The sequence below is a fragment of the Podarcis gaigeae genome, assembly GCF_964106915.1.
Source record: "Podarcis gaigeae genome assembly, chromosome: 14".
NCBI classification, from domain to species: Eukaryota; Metazoa; Chordata; class Lepidosauria; order Squamata; family Lacertidae; genus Podarcis; species Podarcis gaigeae.
The window spans coordinates 25562097-25583407 of NC_139690.1; the positions used below are offsets into that span (position 1 = coordinate 25562097).

Consider the following 21311-nt stretch of genomic DNA (forward strand, 5'->3'; position numbering starts at 1 on the left):
CGCTGAACACATTGAAACTCTCTTGCAGGTGCTGAAAGTTTTTGACAGTCACTAGTGAGAAAAGGTTGAATGAGAAAATTCAGCTGGCCAGGCTTGTTGGGGGCCCAGTACATAAGCCAAGATCTCTCCAGAGATTGAGTGTGCATGCACAGAATTATTATTTTTTTGTTTTGAGAGTGAAGTGAAAGCTTAGCCACTGGTCTTAATTATCCTTTCCTTCCAGGAGTGAGATCTGTTGGATTGATGACTGCCAACAAAATACTTCTCACTTGCTTTTAAACATAACTGAAGGGAGGCTCAAATCAGTTTTTCCCAGTTGACACAGTAAGGTTTTCATGAATGACAATAGCTTTAGCGACAGTGCAAGGTTCACAAAGGATTGTGTTACAGAAGTACACAGCTGAGAGAAATTCAGTTTATTTTTTACAAGGTAGACCACCGTCATACGGTCAACAAATATTACAAATCTGTCTTGCTTTAAAAAAAGTATTGCCATTACAGTGTCTAGATTCCTTTTTAAAGGAATGCTATATATATATATATGTATGTATATATATATAATATTTATATGCTTTCGTAGATTTTCACGGGTACAGGAATGCAGGTTTTGGTGTCCTCGGGTGTCTTCCCGTGTAAAAGTTGGGGTGTCTAGGCGACGTTTCGACGAGGTCTCACTCGTCATCTTCAGGCTGGTGCTTTCGGCTTCTTGTTACTGGAACAGAGCGGGATCTCAATGTTTGAGTTCCTATAAATACAGTATTTATAGGAACTCAAACATTGAGATCCCGCTCTGTTCCAGTAACAAGAAGCCGAAAGCACCAGCCTGAAGATGACGAGTGAGACCTCGTCGAAACGTCGCCTAGACACCCCAACTTTTACACGGGAAGACACCCGAGGACACCAAAACCTGCATAATATTTATATGTATATATATGTGTGTGTTTGTGTGTGGAACTGGATTTGCTTTTCACTGTCTCCTGCTGGATTTAGTAGTATTCTTCTCCCTCCCCCCCAACCCTCAGTTTGGTTTACCCATCCAGTTTTTTAAAAGCCAAAGGACGTTCAGCTACCTGGTGTAGTCTCAACTGTGCAGCAACATGACACATGTGGCTACTAGAGGGAGAGTTGTGTGATCTGAAAGCTTGCACCTTCTGATGGGGTAGCACTGGGTTGCCTTCCCCCTACCCCCATCTAGGCCTCCATTGTGCCCAAACCGCTGGTGGGGACAATTTCACCAGTCAACGCGAGTTGCTACAATCCAGGATGCGGCGCAGAGGCAGGATGACATCCCTCCAAATTTGTGCAGCGGTTTCCTTGCTCCATCTGGGTTAAATGTGTTAACTTCCGAGTGAGACATGAACACAGTTGGGAAGTTACCCTGTCTGAAAAAAAAGCCTTCATGGAGGACTTTTCCCATCACTTAACTCTGAGGTAAGACTTTTTTCTTTCTATACATGTAATTAAAATATATATCCCCACTGGCCCTACAAAATAAGGTTCTGCTACTTTTCGTCATCTGCATAAGGCTTTCCTGGAAAGTAAAATGGCTCATTTGCCTCCCCCCCCCTACCCCCACCCCTCATGCACACATGCAGCATTCGGGTAAATAACTACATTTCCTCCTGTGCTGTGTATAAATCTTGTCATCCTTCCTGGGGAACATCCTTGCTCTGTTTGGTAAGATATCCCCCTCCCTGCTTTAGGAGAGAGAGGCCTTCAGTACTTCATCGCCGCTTCTAGAGAGGAATTAAGCTGCCATTAGTTATCTCAACTTACCGGTGGATGTTGAACAGTTCAATGGGCTGAACGGGTGGGGAACCTCAGGCGAAATTTAGGCCTCTGCCTCTGGCCTTTAGCACTTTCACCGGGGGCCCAGAACCCTCGGTGCCCCTGCTTTCCACCTAGATTATTATTGCTTGGCTAGGATGTGTCCTTGAGTAATGCCTCTTGCTTGTCCAGATGAATGACAGAGCAGAATCTAGCCAATGGCACAAAGACAACATTGACATTCATTGCTCCGCACACTTTCGCCTCTGGCCACGTCCACTGCTGCCCTGTGACCCTCAGAAAACTTCTCAGCCTCAATAAGGTCCCCCACTCTTGGGCTAAAGTCTGGCATGGACTCAGCTGAGCTTTATACCCAGCAACAAGTCTACCCAAGTCTGCTACTTGGCTGAAACCGATCCTGTACCTCAGTGGTGTAGTGGTCTGAGGTCACAGAGGGTCAAAGACCCCTTACTATTTCTGGAGCAGGGTCACTGTCTCCAGCATCCTTGAGTCGCCCAATCAGCATGAAAGGGGATGTTTTTGGCCACTGTGCTCCAAAGATAAGCATTCAGGAACACTGAAAACAAAAGGTGCTTCAGTTTTAAGAGAACGGTGTGTTTGCTTAGGCTGCAGCTCTTCCTGGCAACTTTACCCCTTATGTGCAAATAACATCTACTCCATCCTCCTCAAATGCATTTGGGCCTGGCTTAGAAAGAGTCTGGCATTCCATTTTGCCTGTAGAAGATCAGTACATCTGTGTTCACCAAATAGGAAGTGCATTCTTCTGTCCTGCATTTTTGCACTAGGAACATAGGGATTTGCCTTCTACTGAAGTCCCTGGTTTTGCAGGGTTTCAGAGAGGTATTTCCTAGTTGCTGGTGACTGAGATGCTGCTGATTCAGCCTAGGATTTTGCAACCCAAGCAGATGCTCTCCCACTGTTTCCATGCTAGCACATACCTACAGCCATGGACAGGTAACGTATAGTTTGCTCACACACTGAAGGCAACAAAGAGGGATCTCGTCAGCATTGCCCATCTCCAAAAATCAGAAGCAATTGTCTTCATAAGGGGAGCCTATTAGCTATTACAGGAAGACTTCCTAAATGAGTGTGGTGGGTCACTAATTGTCTTTCTACAACAATAACTATTTGTTCTCAAATTACTACTCCAGCTGGGGACTCGCTTGAAGCTCTCAGAATGAGGGTGTGAGAAGCTGCCAGATGATTGGCCACCTAGTTCAGTATTGCCTACACTTGCTGGCAGCAGGTCTCCAGAGTTTCAGACAGAGGATATTTCCAGCCATACCAGGAGATGCCAGGGACTGAACCCGGGACTTTATGCATGTGAAGCAAGTACTCTCACCACTGAGCTGCACCTTTCCACACTGAGTTCTTAGGAACAGTCTTATAAATAAATAGCATCAATAGCCATGTTTTATAACGTAAATGCGCACCTGGCATGCACATGTTCCTTATTAAGCAGTGTTGGCTTACTGCACCACGCTCTTTGGGAAAATACAGACAGCTGGAGTGTGGGAATTCTCGCAGACCCAGAACTGAGGCCCAAGTCTTTCTGGGCCTGTCGTTTTACTCAATCCTCTTCTAGAAACTCCTTTCGTTTTCCCCATATATCTGGTTCCTACTGAACTGTGATACTGTTAAATTGGTATTTCCTGGTAAAGCAGCCTCCTCTTTGCCCATGCCCTAAAAAATAAATAAATACATCGAGTCCCAACATTAGATCATGCTCAAAACAATCTAGAGGGAAAAAATGGAAGTTTTGAACAGTGACAATTTCTATGTCTGCTGCCATGGCATCTTATGTGCAAAAAGAAACACCACAGCAAAATACTGTATATAGAATGAACAGTTGCCTGGTGGGGAGAGAGCCTGAAAAAAAAATTCTGGAAATTGTATGTTGTTGATTTGACTGTATTAGGTGGCATGGCTTGAAGGAAGGGTGTAGATCAGTGTTAAGTACTGGCGCTTGGCATACAGAAGCTCCCAGGTTCAATCCCCAACAGCATCCCCAGGTAGGCTAGGAAAACCTTTTCCAGAAACCCTGGAGAGAGCTGCAGTCAGTCACCATCAACTGTACCAAGCTGCTGACACAATATAGAACAGTTTCCTATGTTTGCACCTATCCTGCCAACTCTGGCATTTCTTTATGTGGCTGAGTATCTCTCTGCCTCTGAACCTTGTTTATAGTGGAATGCTGAAGTGTGGGAAAGGAGAACAGAAGCACCTCAAGGGAGTACCTTCGTTTCTTCTCTACTTGAAATTCACCTCTTTGGCACTCTCCACCGCTGCAAGCAAGAAGCATTTTTGAAGCAGTAGTGGAAGCGCATGAGCACCAGATAGTTTGGTTCTTCCACGCACAGTTGCAGAATAGCAGGTGCACACTCAAAACGAACGCTGAGGAACTAAGCAGAGCTCAAGCACGTTCTCTAGCCAGGATGGCAGAAGCAACCTGAGCCCTACTCCCTCCTGTGGTTCTTCGATGCAGAGCTTATTTCTCCTCTGCCGTCTTGTCTTTAAAAGTTCGTCTTTTAAACCCCTCTTTTCCAGCAAGTGATAGTATAGTACATACAGCTCTAAGAACCTACAGCAAGGGATCTTTGTCTCTTTCTCCCCTCCACCCCCACCCCTCCAATTTAAAAAGCAAAGTCAAGTCAGTAAGATACACTTTGTCCAACACTAGACTTGCATGAGAAACTGCTTCTGGGAGCCTTCCCCCCCTCCCAGTTTGTACATAGAGCAGTTTTTCTTGGTTTCTTCTGTGAACGGTATAAAACTGTCTTGTAAAAAGAAAGTGTTTCATGCAGAAGGAAGTTGGCCCAATACAAGTCTTGTCTTCGGGTTCCTTGCGTTGTGGTGTTGTTGTTTATCCAGAATGTAGCAGAACAAAACAGAAAGGATTGTCTTCTCTTCGGTCATTGCATCGGGGAACGAAGTTTATGAGTGCAGCAGCAGCACGCACAGCCCTCTAAGACTGTTTGTCCCAAAGTGTCCCATGCGTTGGGCTGTGTCTTACAGGGAGAACGTCATAGTGACAGGGGATGTGACTGTTCCTGGGCATGTCGTATGGGTTTTGGATGTAGACAGCATTGCGGAGACGAGCCTCTTGGATGACGCTGATGGTGGGCTCTGCAAAGACAAACAGGGACTCGTTGAATAGCCTCCTCTAAGCAGCCGCCTCTTCAGAAACAAAAGACTCGGGGAAAGACGCTAAAGACAAAAGATGTCGCTGCAAACACCGTGAGAATGATCCATTCCAAAGCTTGTTAGCTCTAAGCAAGGAATTCTGGGATGGGTTGTTCTAGTAATGAGCCGAGGCTCCTTGGCTCTGCTACCAAGCTTTGGGGTAGCTAATGTGGTGCCTTGCAGATGTTACTGGACTCCAGCTCCCATCAGCCTCAGACTGTATGGCCTACAGACAAGAGGGATGGGAGTTGTAGTCCAACAGTATCTGCAGGGCAACACATTGGCTACCTCTACCATGAGCTGCTTCAGACAATTATTCCCTTAGCAAAAGCTTCTTTCTACGTTAACTTTGGCAATAAAAGCATATCAGTGTCTGTTCTCTCCCCCATAGGTAGCTGGCATAGTGCTGCCTAGATGTTTAGCTCATACCATCCCCTGTGCCATGCTTTCTAGGACTACTGAGATAGAATCCAGCACCATCCAGAGAGTACCACACAGACTCCCGTTGAACCTTTCCACCACAGAGATGGAAAAATACCACTATGAATGGTTTAAACATGTTTTATATATACCTTGTGGCATTTTTGTGTTTAAGAGATTTAGTGTCTACTGTGTATGACTTTATTTGGAGATAGTTACACACTATTGGGCTTATATGTTATTTTCTGTGGGCTCCCATACGTACTGTATCACATTAAAAAAAACTTATTTCTGACCTTTATTTTCTGTAGATCTCGTTTGCTACCTCTTTTTGACTGTTTACATTTCATTCTGTACCTCTGATTTACCCAGTATTGGAAGTGGATGTTTGTTATTTCCCTGATATTGTTGTTAATTGTTCTATTTGTTTTACTTCTCCAATAAACCAGTAGGTGAAAGTGAGCATAAATATGCTTATATTTACTTAACTGCTCCAAAATCAGGGAATACCCAAGAGTGGCATACAAAAACAGAATATAAAAGCATAACACAGATCATTAGTATTAAAGCTTTGGGTTGTAGCCAACCGAATTAGAATATATCCACTGGAATTAATGGACCTAGTGAGCAAGGTCCATTGCTTTCAATGGGTCTCCTCAGATTAGGGCAAATACTAAAATAAAATCCTGAAGCAAGAAAATTAATAATAATGTTAAAGAGAAAATAATATATCAAATGCATTATCTTAGAAGAAATTTATCACAGAAATGTTAGGAGAAATGCACACAAAAATGCTGGCAAAATTGAAGACTTTAAAAAGATTTCAAACTGATGTAGAAGTGTGGCAAAATGTACTTAAGTCTAGAAAAATAAAACCAAAATTAACAGAAACACCCATCTCTAAGAAAAACGTACGCACAGCAAATGTGGTAACGGATGTAAACCTCAGGTTACTCAGAACCCCATTTTTTTCTTTCCCCTCCCCTGTCTCTAAAAACCCAAATATGCCATGTTTCTAGTGCCTCCAGTGCCTCCAGTTGAAAGTGCGTGAGCAAAAGCCACACATAAGCTGCTACGAATATTTATGGAATCTGGAGGAATTCTCTTTTAGTGAATTCTGGTGTACACTGACACAATCGATGTTTGAATCGGAACTTAACTATCCTTTGGCTTCCAAACTTTCCCAGAGTTTGCAATATAGTTCTCAGCTCAAAGTACGAAATGCATTAGGCTCAAATCTGTTTAAAAATGCATACACTGAGATGAAACATGCTCTTCCTATACCAATTCCCAGGTGAATCATTATTATTATTTAATTGCAGATTAATTTGGAATCAGGACCAAACAGACTTAGGAATGAACGCAGGTGAAAAGTGACACAGGCCAGAACCAGGCTGCTCCATCCACCCCTGTCAGCAATCTAGGAAGAGAGGCTTCAGCAGCCCCACACTGGTCCCTCCCATGGCTAAGGAAGCCCCAAATAAATTATGCAGAATATTAGGAAAACACAGACATGTGCATAAAAACAAATTAAGCACACTGGCGCACAATTTGGCACGTCATGCAATTTGGATTGCTGGGATGTGGAACTTGAAATAATTATTCTTGGACAAAGAAGCCACATAGCCCTAGTTAATAGGAGCATAGCATGGGTTACTGGTGCCCAGGGTTCGCTAAGTGTTGGCCCCCCTGGTGGACTGGGTAGCGCTCAGTCCCTTCACTGGCCAGCATCTAATCAAGGGAGCCTCTCCTTCCAAACCAGCCCCAACCCGGGAGCATGGAGAAGGCAGCGAAACACAAAGGCAGGAGCGCTGCTGTGTTGCTCTGAGCATGGCTCTGGCAGTGCTTTCCTGCCTTCCTCTTCCTCCCTCCCTCCTTGGTGGGTGGCGGTGGCAGCACCCTCCCACTCGCTCCCACTTGGCTGGTCCAGGGACAGGGCAAAAGCGGGTGTCCCTTCGCCAGCCGTGCGGTGAAAGTGCCACCGCCACCCCAGCCCCAAAGGTCCCACCCTGGCACCGCTTACCTCCCTGCAGCCCCAGCCTTGATGAAGGAGCCTGTCATGGGGGCGTTTCATTGCATCCCCTCGGAAATTTGTGCCCAGGGCCATGGCCCGCTGTCCCCCACGCTACACCACTGCTAGTTAACCACACTTGGGGAAAGCCCTTTGCCAGTTTGCAAAGGAAACAGTAGTAACTTCGCACCAACTCAAGGGGCAATGAGCAGTCGGTGTATATTTTTTGGCCTGCCCATTTGCTAGGGGTCTTCGGTGCAGTTCCCCTGCTAGTTGTTGCTGAGCTCCCATCGGCCTCCGCCAGTGTGGCCAATGAATGGGCAGGGGGCCATGGGGAGTTTTAACGCAGCAACACTTGGACTGTACCACCATTGATGAACCAGCACCAGCTGGACCTCCCTGCTTGCAGCTGGATCACCGGAGATACTTACCAACATCGTATATGTTTTTATTAGCTGCTGACAAGGCTGGTGTGTCAGAATAGGATGCGTCCCGGTGAACGGGAGATTTCATTTCCACATAGCTGCTCTCGGAATGTTTGCATGCCATGATGGGGGGGTCTTTGATGGTGGCGTAGGGGTTTTCGCTGCTGTTGAGGGAACAGGTGCTGGAGCTGCAGGCAGATCCCTTCATATAGTCTGCAAGACAAGAGCCGGGCCGGCCTCTTAGCACACATGCGACCGGACCTCGAGGAGAAGGGGGAGGGGAGGAGGGGGTTTCTAGCCCTCAGAGCGCACAGCACAGGGACCCACCAGTTACGCCTCAGGGATCTCCGAACCACTGTCTCTCCAAACCATCTGCTCATCCAAACTCATTCGCAAGTCATTTCCTGAACATTCAGTAGGAAAGAAAACAGCCCTTCAGTGCCACGGACTCTGCGGTCAAAAGGGTCTCATTTGCTACATTAAGAACATCAGTTTGTACACACACAATCACCCCATGCCACCATTCCCCACATCCCTCAAAGCAGGGCTGGAACAATACGCAGCCCTCTAGATGTTGTGGGGTACAGCTCCCATAAATCCCTGGCCTTTGGTAATGCTGGCTGGGGCTGATGGGAACTGTACTCCAATAATGCTTGGAGGGCCATGAACCAGCGACCCCTGCCTTAAAAGATAATACTGGTTAAGGTCCCCCTTTCCATACCAAGAGCTCATGCACAAGTCCCACCCTCCTCTCTGGCAGAGAGAACCATGCTAGCAAGCAGTCTTTTGGCATACTGGGTATAATACCTGTTTCAGGGGTGGCACCCGGAAATCCCGCACCACATTTAATGCAACATGGGTTTGTTTGTTTGTTTTAATTGCTTTATAGGGAAAAGTCCAGAATGGCATGATTAGATTTTCATGTTAAAATAGGTTTAGAAGGAAGATTGCTTGCTAGCAGAGAAATTCTGTGATCTCTACGGGAAGGTAAAATCCAGTTTGCACATTGCTCCCTCTTCTCTCCCCTCCCTCCCCTGCTTTTTTTCCCAGACAAACAGCATTTCTTCCCAAAAATGTGAAATAAAACCATTGATATCTCTGCCTCTCCCTCCCCTCATTGACTTCCAGACTGGGAATGTTGGAAGCTCTGTGGGGTAGGGACCTGGCATTTCTGTTTTGCTTGTGCGGTCCTGCAAATCACCACTGACATTATACACGGCAACATCATTTATAAGGCTGACACCACCATCTCATTGTAACACAGGAAACATTCATCTCAGGTGCGAAGGAGAATGCCTGCTCTGCAATCTTGCAAACAGCCACAGACCACCAGGTAGGAAAAAAAGCTTGGTTGCCTCTATTGTGGATACAAAGAGGGAATTGGATGATGGTCACTTACCTGTCACTTTAAGGATATTAGCTGGGGTTTCCTCCCCACCTCTCAGATTTCTTAAGGAGTATCCAGAGGAATTATGTCATGTGACCCAAAGTCCACCCCACCCTGGATGGCTCTAACTCTGCCTCTGTAGTCAGAGGCAGCAATGCTACTGAGTACAACTTCTATAAGCCACAGGAGACGGCGCTTGTGCTCACGTTCTGCTTGCGGGTTTCCCATTGAGGCATCTCGCTCTGAGAGCAGGGCTACCCTTACGTTCTTGTGATCTCTGGGTTTTCTTGCTGAAAATACAGGCATTCCACTGCCACACTTGCTGCCTTCTTGATAGCGCTCTCTGTTTCTGATGCTATCTGCATTTCTTAACCATCTGCATGCATTTAACACCAGAAGTTATTTTGACCCGGGAGAAGTGACCGTCTGAAGGTCCCGCAGTGAGCTTTGTGGACGAGTGGGGATTTGAACCTGGCTCTTCCCAATCCTAGTTAGCTACTGCACCCATCCCACAACACACACAGCCTTCCCCAACCTGCCACACTCCAGATGTTTTGGACTACAATTCCCATCGGCCCCAGCTGACAGCTGTAGTTTACAGCATCTGGAGGAAACCAGGCTGGGGACGGTGGCACTAGGCTGATACAACTCGCCTCACTCTGAAGCAGGAATGGGCTGTGAAGGTGGGGAAAGGCATGACATTGGCACCCATCTCCCTGCTTCCAGCTAAGATCAGCTCCATGTGTGAAAGAGGGCAAGAGACAATTCACCAGGGAACTGGTTTGGACAGTGAGCGAGGATTAAAAATGTCTCATGATGGAAAGTACCTGAGTTTTTACAGTTTGGTGAACTAGCTCCATATTGGATGCTTATGTTTTCTTTTGGGAACAGCCTGTTTTGTGTTTTTTTTTTAATGACTGTTACATTTATATCCCACCTTTATTGCAAGGAGCTCAAGTTGGCATGTTCTTTGCTCAGAAAAACCCTGAGAGGCAGCGAAGGGCCCAACAGCCCCCAGTGAGCTTTATGACCAAGCATGGATTGGGGGGAAATGTCCTGATTCAACGGCTACACAACATTGGCTGCCATTTTGGCCTGGCTGTGCTTGCCATGGCCTTTGGAAATTACAAAATGCCTCCAGGGTCTCTTTCTGACTCCACTATTCACTGCTTGCTGAGCGATGAATGTTTGCATTTCCTTCCTCACGCAGGAATTCACAGGTGAGGTCACATATTTGCATACAGAGTCATAACTTCTATTTGCATTTGCCCTTCTGAGAGCGGGAGCCTCTCGTCCTGATTGGTTAAAGTGCATCTGGCTTCTTCTCTATACATCTTTCAGCGAATGCTGAAGATGCACTTCCACCCTGGCCTTTGACACCTGAGACGTGCATTTTCAGTGCTCATCCTGTGACTGCAATCTATTTTAACTCTTTTTAGTTCTGAATTTTAAATTGTTGTAACCTGCCCTGGGACCCGCTGGTGAAGGGCTGGTCATAATAAGAACAAAAATACTCTGTCTTACCAATAACTAACGGACACACATTTTTTAGAATGTTCCTAACTACCTTAAGACACTTTAAAACTGATTGCTACTGGATTTAATTTTTGTCGGTGCTTTATCATTGCTGCGTCTGCTGCCCTCGGCTCCTTCCGGAGGAAGGGCATGATGTAAACTGAATATATTATTTCTTTCTTATTTATTCATAAGAGAGCCCATTTATTTCTTACTGTTAACAGAGCCTCACAGTGCAAAGCTTCCACTTTACTACTGAATTCATTTCTGGGCTGTTTGGGCCAAAAAAAGCGGGGTGCACTGTGAAATGTAGTGACACCTCCCCAACCACCATCTTACTTTGCCCTGAAATATCTATACATAGAAATTATCACGTGCAAATTTCATGCAAATTGTACCACGGGCCTTTGCAAGCATACGAATCGTAGAATTGTAGAGATGGAAAGGACCCTGAGTCAAACTCCCTGCAATGTAGGAATCTTTTGCCCAAGGTGGGGATTGAACCCACCACCCTGAGATTAAGAGTCTCATGCTCTACTGACTGAGATTCTTTCTTTGTTTCTTACAATTATTCAAATCCCCTTTCCCTATTCAAAGTGTTAGTGCTGACCTTTAAAGCCCTAAAGGGCCTCGGTCCAGTATACCTGAAGGAGCGTCTCCACCCCCATTGTTCAGCCCGGATGCTGAGCAAAATAACTACCAAACTTTTAGAAGACATCTGAAGGCAGCCCTGTTTAGGGAAGCTTTTAATGTTTAATAGGTTATTGTATTTTAGTGTTCTGTTGGAAGCCGCCCAGAGTGGCTGGGGAAGCCCAGCCAGATGGGCGGGGTATAAATAATAAATGCTATGCTATGCTATGCTATGCTACCCCCTCTGAGAACATAAGAGGTGCTTGCTGGATCAGGCCCATGGCCCATCCAGTCCAGCATCCTGTTCTCACAGTGGCCAACCAGATGCCCCAGTGGTAAGTCCGCAAGCAGGACTAGAGAGCACAGGCATTCTCTCCTCCTGTGGTTTCCAGCAGCTGATATTACTGTGTGCCTGGAGTTAACCGACACTCCTTCTCCCACTTCTCCTATTGCTGCGGCACTGCTTCAATTGTCCATAAACAAGGGGGCTCTTGTACGTGGGTTTTAAATGAGAAAAAGGACACACACTGGGAAATCAGATCTTCCAAGTCCCATTGCAATTTTGGCTCCAGACTTCACAATCCCACCTCAAAAGTTCTTTCCCTTTTCTTTTTTTTTGGGGGGAGGGGAGTTTGACACACTTCAGCATCTCTTAGATTACTATAGTGCATTATACATGGGGCTGCCTTTGAAGATAATTCAGACACTGCATCTAGTGGAGAATTCAGCAGCCGAATTACGGACTGAGACCAAAAGACCTGAGCTTATTAGCCCAATTGTGGCCTGACTGCATTGGCTACGGATTAGTTTCTGGGGTCACGTCAAAGCTCCAGTTTGGGCCCATAAAAGCTTAAATTGTTCAGGACCACAATGTTGTACGGGCTGTCTCTGCCTCAATATGAATCAGCCCAACCTTGTGGTCTCCTTCAGAGCTTTCATCTGAGGGTGGTGTGTGTGTGTGTGGGGGGGGGGGTGAACTGCGAATGGGACTTTTCAGTGGTGGCTCCCCCACAAAGTTCATGAGATGCTCTACCATGGAAACACACCTATTTCCATCATTATCAGTTTTGGTGCTAAATTAAGACCTCAATTTACTCAGATCTGGAGGTGGATCCAGATGTGACCCACCCTTCAAGACTGGCCTCCACCTGTCAATCACCTGATAACATACAATCAGACATCATAGACCCCCACAACTATATGGTTGTTTTCCTATATGGTTGTTTTCTCTTGAGCCAGATTAAGAGGCATGTAAACCAGCAAGCAGGTTGCAACGGTTTAAGTGTTGCAAGATTCAGGACAAAGTGGGGAGGGGAAATAGTTGAACTATGGAATACGATGGCCACCAACTTGTAAAGCTTTAGGAGGAGGATTGGACAAGTTCACAAAGGATGGTGACTGGACAGGATGCTTCTGAATACCAGTTGCTGGAAGCCACAGGAGATTAGGGCTCTTGTGTTCATGTTCTGCTCCTTAGTTTCCTACAGGCATCTGGTGGGGCACTGTGAGAAGAGGATGCTGGATCAGAATGGCCTGATCCATCAGGGCTCTTCTTCTTATGCTCTTTTGTTGAGAGGAGGGACAGGTCCAGGGGAACTTTGTCACTGGGCTGAGGGGTCTTGCTAATATGACCAACCATGGACTCAGCTACACTAGTAAAGAAACAACGATTTGAAGGTGCTATAAGCACGCAAGACCAGATGGCGTTAGAGAGCAGAAAATGTTTAGATGCCTTTTCCCAAAGGTTTTATTTTATTATAATGATCTAATTCCTGAAATAAATTTAGTGGTGCCCTCCCCCTTTGTGCAGATCTACGCCATGACTATTTCTGGCGCTGGCTCTGATTTTGGTGCTCGGGTCTGAAAGCGTATGATACAGAGACCTTGTTTATTTTCAGCATATATCTGCCACCCTATAACCAGAGATTGTCTGGGCAGCTTGCAGAGAGAAATTATTTCAAAATGGGGATTTTTGCTCCTGCTAGTCAGAGCCTGGCTAGTGCCTGGAGCCCAGTTCTGAGTCGCCTTGAGCACCATGATGGAATATGAGATATAAATGCAGCAAGTAAATAAGCAGCAAAGAAAAGAAAAGATTTCTTAAGAGAAGGAAAACCCTCTTCATGCCACCATTTTTGATCCCTGCTCTTCAGCCCTTCAAAAGTTCAGTGCAGTGCTCTTATAATCTAGCCTTTCTAAGGCTCAGGGAAAACATTTATTTCTCAAGCAGATATTTTAACAGCAACCCTCCAAGGAAGCCACCATCCTTTCCATTTTCAGGGTAGGGCGGGGATGGGGAACTTCAGGCCTAGGGGCCAAATATGGCCGCCCAAGCCTCTCTATGTGGCCCTTGGAGCTCTCCCCAGGACACACACTCAAGTGCTTTGGTCTGGCTGGAACATGTCCTTGAAACCAGATGTTTTCCATAGGATGAGTGTGTTCAGCATATACAGATTCTATCCTACCGTACAAAGGCAACAATTACATTCTGCCCAGCTTTGCTTCTGGCTCCACCCACCACTGGCCCCCGGAATGTTGCTCAGAAGGAATGCGGCCCTCAGGCTGAAGAAGGCCCGCCACCCTTGGGAATAGGGAAACTGAGGCGCAGGGGATGAGTTGCCTCAAAACCACATGGCAAGTCCACATCAGAGGTGGGCTGTGGACCCACATCTACCAAGTGCTCCTTCCATTGGCTTTCCCAAACAGAGAGCTCAGTTCTTATTTGTTTGCCAATGGAGAAGGAGAAAGAATAACAGCAGAAAGGTGGGGCAGAGATCAACAGGCATGGCAAAGCTCCAAGCCAAAGCTGGGCTGTCGCCAGAGGTCTCAAAAAATGCTCCGGCTTGCCTGCCTGCTTGCAGACCGCCAAACAACCACTTTGCAGATGTTTGGGGCTGGCGAGCTCACCTCTCCTGCCTTACCCAAACTGGCCACTATGGGGTCACTTGCCAGCATCAGATACTATACCTTTGAAGCCTTTTTCCATAATGTATGTGTTCTGACGTCTATTCATCCCATAAGCACCTGCACAAAAATAATATACAATGGAAAATGCATAAATAACTTTATGCAAACTGGACTTGTGCAGCAGAAAGATGTGTCTCCTTTGGCTCACTGTGATGCAGAGTCAGAGAAAAGTGAGTGCTTGACCATGGTGGTGGGGGGGAGCCCAATGCTCTCTGCTGGCTGACACAAGGGATTTTTTTGAGGGGGGGGGATAAGCAGAGGGAGGGAGAAGTGTGTTGAATCATCTTGCTGCTTTTCAGCAAAGAGCAAGTGGCATGTGGATGGGAGGATGTCTGGATCTCTCTCCAGAAGTCGCTTTAGCAGAGAAACAAGTTTCTCTTCGCATTTTAAGGCAGATCTACCTAATTTTCACTTTCTGAAACAACCTGTGGACTGGCCCACAACCACCCTTCAAAATTTTGCAGTTCACTGATTTTTGTGTGTGCAAAAATGCACTTTTTTTCTTCTTCAAAACAATTCCCCCTAATATATGCATGCATCTGCACACTTTATGCTAACATGTGCATTTATGTACACATGACTTGGCTGCAGAACTGCAGATTTCGAAGAGTGGGTGAATGACAGTTTCCCATCTTGCTTCCCAAAGTGCAAATTAGGTAAGTTTTACATATGTGAAGTGAGTAGAATTCCTCCCCCCACCCCAAGTCTCAGGGCACTTGGGGAGGAGGATTTTCATCTGGCATGCCACTAACTCCCACTACTGAAAGCAGACCCAGTTTGAGACCCCAGTTTAATCCAAATTGGGTGCATTTTGAAAAAAGGCAAGTTTCTAGGCCTCATGGTGACCAAAGACATTCTTGAGAACACTTGAGCCCTCTGGTGAAATTTCAGAAACCGGGGTTGAAGAAGCGGTACTAAAAGAGCTTTAAATGTGTCCCTGGTAAGAGCATTTTCCCCATTGGAGAGGCTGCAAAAGATTTATTTCGTATGAGACAGGGAGAACAGAGGTTTGTTCTTCCTGCTGTCACTACACCTGTGCAGAGTGGTCAAAGCCATTCTAGAGAGATGTGCAGTGGTCAAGAAGGGTGGCTTCAGTGCTCTGCAGAGCTATGGATCCCTCCCTTACTGGTATCATTAGCTGGATAATTTTTTTAAGTATGCAAAAATTGCCTGGCATGTAAAATTTGTTTAGGCCACTCTTTGTGGTGCAAACATTCATATGAAAAATTTAGTCCATTAAATTCTTCCAAGCAAAGGGGGAAATGGGGGGGGGGGTGTTCACATTCAATGGCAAAACTTCTTCTGATTTCAAAGGAGCTGGGCTGCCTCTACCCCATAATCCCGCTACCTCTGCACCTGTTTGCAGATGGCGATAGCATGGATGGCTTTCTCTTTTCAAAGCACTCTCTTACAGCTGGAAATCCTTGGCAAGGAAATCTCCTCATCAGGAGGAAAGTGGGAAAATCTCCTGCTGGGGACTCAGCTAAATTAGGGAGCGATCTAACACAATGGAGGTATAAATATGCATCTGCAGCACTTACTTTGAAGCCCTCTGTCGCTGGTGGATTTGAAGGTTAGTCCCTTCAAAATGAGATGCCTTATTATATGATGCGACGTGGGGGCATTTTGCAAGCCACTTAAAATTTGCACAGATTCAACGAGGCGGATGGGAAATCCCCCCCCCCCCCCGGCCTGGCTTTGAGGACACCCGTCTGCAGCTGACATTCAAATGTTTCTCTTGCAAAATCTGGGGTAGTAACTGTCAGGGGCTCAGGAGCAGAGGCACAGGGGAGAGAGGAAATGGAGAGCGAAGGGGAAGAATCTGAGGGCAGCTCTGACAGTAACAAAAAAGGATTTTTACTCTACTCCACTCTCCTCTCCCACTTTTCCTCCTGAGTCAACACTCCATGACTATTAAATGTGCCCAGCCCTCAGAGGACCATTAAAATAATAATAATAATAATAATAATAATAATAATAATAATAATAATAATAATAATAATAATAAATCTCAATTGGGGGAATGTTTTTTTTTAATTACTTCTGCAAAACTTAGGGCAGGCATAGGCAAACTTGGCCCTCTAGATGTTTTGGGACTACAACTCCCATCAGCCCTAGCTAACAGGACTGATGGGATGATGGGAGTTGTAGTCCCAAAACATCTGGAGGGCTGAGTCTGCCTATGCCTGACTTAGGGTTTTCCTGAGCTTGCTGATGCCTACATCTTTTCCCAATTCTGTTGGTGCTCAGCACCCACATTTGCTATTAAGGGCCGCACACAGGTGTGCTGGTTTTATAGTAATCCCAGTGCTCTATGACTGGTGCACATGCACCATGCTCAATCCCCCTGGCATGGAATAGGGTCACTTGCAGATGCCTGAGAGAGATGGTGCATGTGGAGTAGGATAAGGCTTGTTCAGGGTTTCCTCCTGGCCCCTCTTCTCACACAAAGACCACTATCAACAGAGGCTGCCCCACCAACCTCAGTCTGCCCTCAGCCACTTGCCTGCTTTCTTCCTTAACAACCATCCCAGGGGGTGGCTCTGGCTGTCAGCTTGCTTGTGCTTGTCAATTTTGCCCCCATATAGGTCAATGAGGGGGGAATGAGGACGGGGACAAAACTAGAATAAGTTGGTTCCACCACCCATTGACTCTGGTCACACCTACAGTTGGCCTCCCTGCCTTCCCTCTCTACCAGTCTCAATGGGCACAAGCCACCACTGCCCACCATTTTTATGAAGCAATAGAAGCTGGTGCAACCATATGCAAGACTCGTGTTGATCGGTGATAGAATGGTAGAGTTGGAAGGGTCTACAAGGGTCGTCTAGTCCAAGCCCCTGCCATGCAGGAATCACAGCTAAAGAATGCCTGACAGATGGCCCTCCAACCTCTGTTTAAAAACTTCCAATGAAGAAGAGTTCATCTTCTGCGGTGGTCCATCCCAACTCTTACCAGCAGAACTTGCTTCCTAATGTTTAGTCAGAATCTCTGTTCTTGTCCTTTAAATCCACTGGTTTTGTGCCTACCCTTGAGAATGGCAGAAAACATCTTTTGTGTGACATCCCTTCAGATATCTGAAGATGGCTATCATACCGCCTCTCAGCCTTCTCTTCTCCAGGCTAAACATACCCAACTCCCTCAACCATTCCTCATAAGGCTTGGTTTCCAGACCCTTTATCATCTCCTTGGCACAGCTTGCCAGAAGGTCCAGTTCAGTTTTGTATTGATTTGTATGCCTATGCTGCTGTGGTTTGGGCTGCATTCATTCCCTAGATCAGCCACCTTGAAGGCGCCAGTCTTTCAGCTATGGCCTGCATCAAAGCCAGTGCTTTTTTGTGTGTGGAAAATTATATACTGGTATTCATATATGAACACTGGCCTATGAGTGCTCCAATTGGAGAACCGTCGTTACCAAAGGTGTCATGGACTTTGAAGAAGCACGGACTCAGAACAAAAGGGAGAAATGAACTAAGGGGGAGGCACGTTTGACAGACCCTCACCGTGATCAACTCCAGCCCGGAAACCTGTGGACGGATGTATGAATTCAGAATTGGACCTTCACAGTCACTTACGGACTCACTGTTAAGACCGTTTTCATGGAAGACAATCTTACTCAGCTACGAGTGATCGCCAAAGAAGAAAGGCGATGGGGCTACAATGGGCAGCCAAAAAGAAAAGTATCCAGACTCTCTACAGTCAGTCACACACACACACACACACACACACACACACACACACACACACTGATCAAGCCATCAAACAAAGATATTGGGAAATCACTAAATGGACAAGCCTGTAGTGCAGGCTTCCAGCTGTTGGATTCCAACGCCCTTCAACCCCAGACACTATGGCCAGGAATGATGGGAACTGAGGAATAGCAAGATCTGGAATTTAACAACATTTGGAGGGCCACAAGTTCTGCACTCCTGTTATAGTCTCTGAATTGGAAAAAAGTGGTATTTTAGAAAATGCAGGAAAGTGGTACATCCTTGCAACCCAACTAACTTGCAAACCTGCGCCAGCACTATATCCACCCCAAAGCAATTAAAGATGGACAATCTAGCTGAATGGGTCATTAAAATGGAAAGAAAAAGAATTGTGATGAACTTAAACCCAAGCTCACAACAAAGGCCATAAATCTAGAGGAAGGACTTAGTCTAGAGGTAACAAACTGTTGGCCTGATCTGGCCTGCTAAGTCTTTTCCAATGATCAACCATCCCACAATGAAATTTATCAGTGGTGGCATTCACCATTCTGTGTATATATGTGGATGAGGGAGTGTCATTCTGAACTTTCAGCGCCCAGGAAACAACAGGTGGTCTCCGTCTGGCCCTAATGTTTCCTGAATGCTCAGCGATCATGGCCAGTATGAACTTCTCAGTATGAACTGCATCAGGGCGGGAGAATTTAGAGGAAAACCAGGCAGAAAGTAGTTACTCTTGAAACTGTTAATGCTGGTGTTGGCTCCACATCTCCCACTTCCACCTGGCTGCATCTGTGGAAGAGGACATGGTAGCCAAGCCCATTCCATCAGGTTACCTGGGACCAGCTGCCATTTGATCCTTTTCTCCCAGAACCACCTCCTTCTCACTGGCCATTCAAGCTAGTCAATCAATTATGCAACTTAAAGAACTGGCATTTGAATTTGCTTGATTTTCCTCTTCCTTTCTCACTTCCCCCCCCCCCTTTTGTATCATGTCTAGTAGACTGTGAGCTTGCATACAGCGCTGAATAAATCTCTACACAGTGCTTAGTAAATTTTAGGTGCCTTGTGAATGCATAAATAATGAAGAGAAATAAAAAAGTATCTAATAAAACAATTAAAAGCAGTGCTGTAGTGCCACCTCTATGACAGAAAGCAGCACTGAAACAAAGGGCTTGTCCCACACTTCCTCTTGTCTCATGCCTAGAAAGCATGGGTCCAAGCAGTTCTCCCCTTTGCCCTGCTCCTTTCCCAGGGAAAAGTCACTCTAGCTTTAAATTGGAACAAACAGCAATCCACAAACCACCCTATTTCCATTTGCTCCGACTGAGCACTGAAGAGTGGTTTTCCCCAGGGGAAAGCAGCAAGACATGAGGAGGAGTTGTGGAGAAGCCCAAAGTCCTCATAGAATTAAGCCATCCACTAAATAAAGAAAACTGACCAAACAGGCACTCTCCCAAGCCTGGACAAAACTCTCTTCGCCTGTGAAATTCAGCATTATACAAAACAAAAGACTTGGACTTCCAACAGATTTCTTTGTGGTAGGACAAAACCCACCTGGGTAGGTTTTTAGAAAATCTGCAACAGACTGTTTAAAGGAAGTAAGGTTTTTTTTTGAGTGCATAAACTCATATTTTAAATGGACCTGGGACTTCAAATGACTTAATGGATGAAAATTACTGACCTAGATCACTCAGATAGCCGTAAGCTCTCCAGTCTGCAGTGCGTCTGTCAAGGATTTTATTACTGAGCTGTTCAAAGAGTCACGACAGCAAGGAGTTAATGCAGAAGCAATTAAAGAGCCCCACCACAAAAGCCAAGGGGGGTTGGAAAATGAAATTGAAATAGGCAGGTGGGGAAGTGAAGCTGAGAGTCTTTCCTTGGAACAAGCTAGTTAGACTCACTGGGAACTTTGGAAACTGGCAGGACAGAGAAGATGCGATGAGAAGGAGATGAGCTTGGCTACACCACAGCATGCTGAGAAGGACAGGGGAGCCACAACTGCCTCCCCCCCAAGAGAATATTCAGGTGTTTGTGCAAATGACTTACAAATTAAGACACAACCCGGAGAAAACAGTGAAGGGGGAAGGAGCTTATATATATATATATATATATAAACTACCACCACCACAAAATGATACTAGCATGCAGTCACAAAACTAGTCGGAAAAGAGGGAGGTTCACTTAATCAACACAGTGGAGAGGAATCCTTCCAATTCAAGGAAAAAAATCAGCAACCTTGGAGGAGATCGCTATGCTCAAAACAGATCCACCAGCAAAATCCAAACAGAGTTTCAGGAGGTAGTTGCAGAAACAATTCAGTCTGTTGCAACTGGGATTCGCTCAGCATCTCAAGTAGGGATGAGAAATCTGTCAATTTTTGGTTACCCTCAATTCCTCACTTTTCTCGTCTTCAGTTCAGCACATTTTCTTATCAGTTTGCAATTTTAACAAAGAAAGTCTTTGCAAAAATCATCAGTATTATAGTGTGCCTTTCTCCCTCCCTCCAATATTTGTATGCAAATTTCCTCATCAATATACACTTTTTTTTGCAAGTGTCTCCTCTTAATATAATGCATTTCTGTATTTTTAAATTTTTATTTACTAATACATGCCTTCTTATGAATAAGTTCTGCTAATATGTGCACTTCTATACATTTTGTGGGCTGCATCACAAAAACTGGAGATCAACAAATTTTGGAGGATAGCTGTGTTTGTTTGCATATTGTTTGGAAAGGGTTAATTCTTCCCATGTTCCCAGTCTCATGATAAAGATGGGGGAAAGGCTCTCTATTGTGAGCGGCATCTGAAAGACACATCACTCACAATTCACCTGGCAGATTTCCCCTAAGGAGCTATGGCAAGCTGTTCTGAGCTCCTCCTCCCACCATCATTTGGGGATGAATGGAGGCTAAGGTGCTGCTGGATGAGAACAGGGAACTGAAGTTACAAAGAACCTGGTTGTGGGTGGTCAGAGTATATTGAGTTCAATGAAGAAGTGCTCTAGCATGTGACTTTCCAGCCAGCCAATCCTAGGGTGGAAGCATTATTCCTATATATAGGATGCTGCCTTATACCAAATCAGACCGTTGCTCCATCTAGCTCAGTATTGTCTGTGCAGTAACTGTAAGTGGCTGTCCTCATTTGGGGGACATTCCCTGTCCTAGCTGGAGATTCTGGGGGTTGAATCTGGGACTTGCATGCAAAGCAGATGCTCTACTGCTGAGCTATGGTCCTTCCCTTAAGACACAGGGAAATAGGAAGCTGCCTTATACTAAGCCAGG

The 21311-nt window shown here is 45.7% G+C and overlaps 1 protein-coding gene across 7 annotated transcripts in view; it reads right to left on the reverse strand.

The window, feature by feature from the left end:
* Positions 1 to 917: 917 nt before the first annotated feature.
* MEGF11 (multiple EGF like domains 11) overlaps positions 918 to 21311 on the reverse strand; it is a 333743-nt gene continuing 313349 nt past the window's right edge. For 2 of the 7 annotated variants that reach the window (XM_083713078.1, XM_083713080.1), the window contains 3 exons: positions 14324 to 14380; positions 7834 to 8040; positions 918 to 4914 (listed from right to left, as the gene is read on the reverse strand). In XM_083713078.1, the coding sequence (XP_083569204.1) occupies positions 4754 to 4914; positions 7834 to 8040; positions 14324 to 14380 (425 nt within the window). In that variant the 3' untranslated portion in view covers positions 918 to 4753. Of the gene's footprint in view, positions 4915 to 7833; positions 8041 to 8154; positions 8232 to 14323; positions 14381 to 19711; positions 19779 to 21311 lie in introns of those variants that run through there. The other 5 variants (XM_083713077.1, XM_083713082.1, XM_083713079.1 and 2 more) reach the window with 5 other exon arrangements.